Source organism: Halyomorpha halys, unplaced genomic scaffold (assembly GCF_000696795.3).
Source record: "Halyomorpha halys isolate HHAL.00 unplaced genomic scaffold, Hhal_1.1 Scaffold819.1, whole genome shotgun sequence".
Lineage (NCBI taxonomy): Eukaryota > Metazoa > Arthropoda > Insecta > Hemiptera > Pentatomidae > Halyomorpha > Halyomorpha halys.
In genome coordinates this window covers 500,312-500,778 of record NW_027106888.1, presented here as the reverse complement: position 1 = coordinate 500,778, position 467 = coordinate 500,312, and the positions used below count along the sequence as shown (strand labels likewise).

The 467-nt window shown below is 25.7% G+C and overlaps 1 protein-coding gene across 3 annotated transcripts in view; it reads right to left on the bottom strand.

Annotated features, from left to right (window-relative positions):
• Window positions 1-215: 215 nt before the first annotated feature.
• Sgsh (N-sulfoglucosamine sulfohydrolase) overlaps window positions 216-467 on the bottom strand; it is a 51,257-nt gene continuing 51,005 nt past the window's right edge. For all 3 annotated transcript variants that reach the window (XM_014429757.2, XM_014429753.1, XM_014429756.2), the window contains one exon: window positions 216-447. In XM_014429757.2, coding sequence (XP_014285243.1) covers window positions 325-447 — 123 coding nt within the window. In that variant the 3' untranslated portion in view covers window positions 216-324. The remainder of the gene's footprint in view (window positions 448-467) is intronic.

Here is a 467-nt window from a genome sequence, read left to right as displayed (position 1 = left end):
ATTGATCAGATCAATTGATTTTTTGTTTAATTTTTGTACAAAATAATTCTGTCTTCCAAGCACCTATTCAGACTGTCGATTCTTAAGTCTTGTGGTCGATTCTTAAATATTTGAAAGTGTTTAATAATTAAAAGAATATTAAGATTCATAAAATATAGTTTGAATTATATAATGATAATAATTAATAGTTAACCAAATGCAGAAAAAGAAATGAAGTTGGTGAATTACTGTTGCCTTTATTTATGTCTGATAAATCATAAAACTGAATCACTGTCTATATCTTTAAATTACTTGTTTATATATATTTAAATACAAATGATTGTGTTACAGATTATATAATGGTAAACAAGTTGCGTTTTCTAAAACATGTGTTGTCCCACAGACCCATGGATCTTTGGTCTTCATTTGCCATTTTTCTAAAACCCTTTTCAACTTTCTCATAGTAACCTGAAAAAAATGTATATATA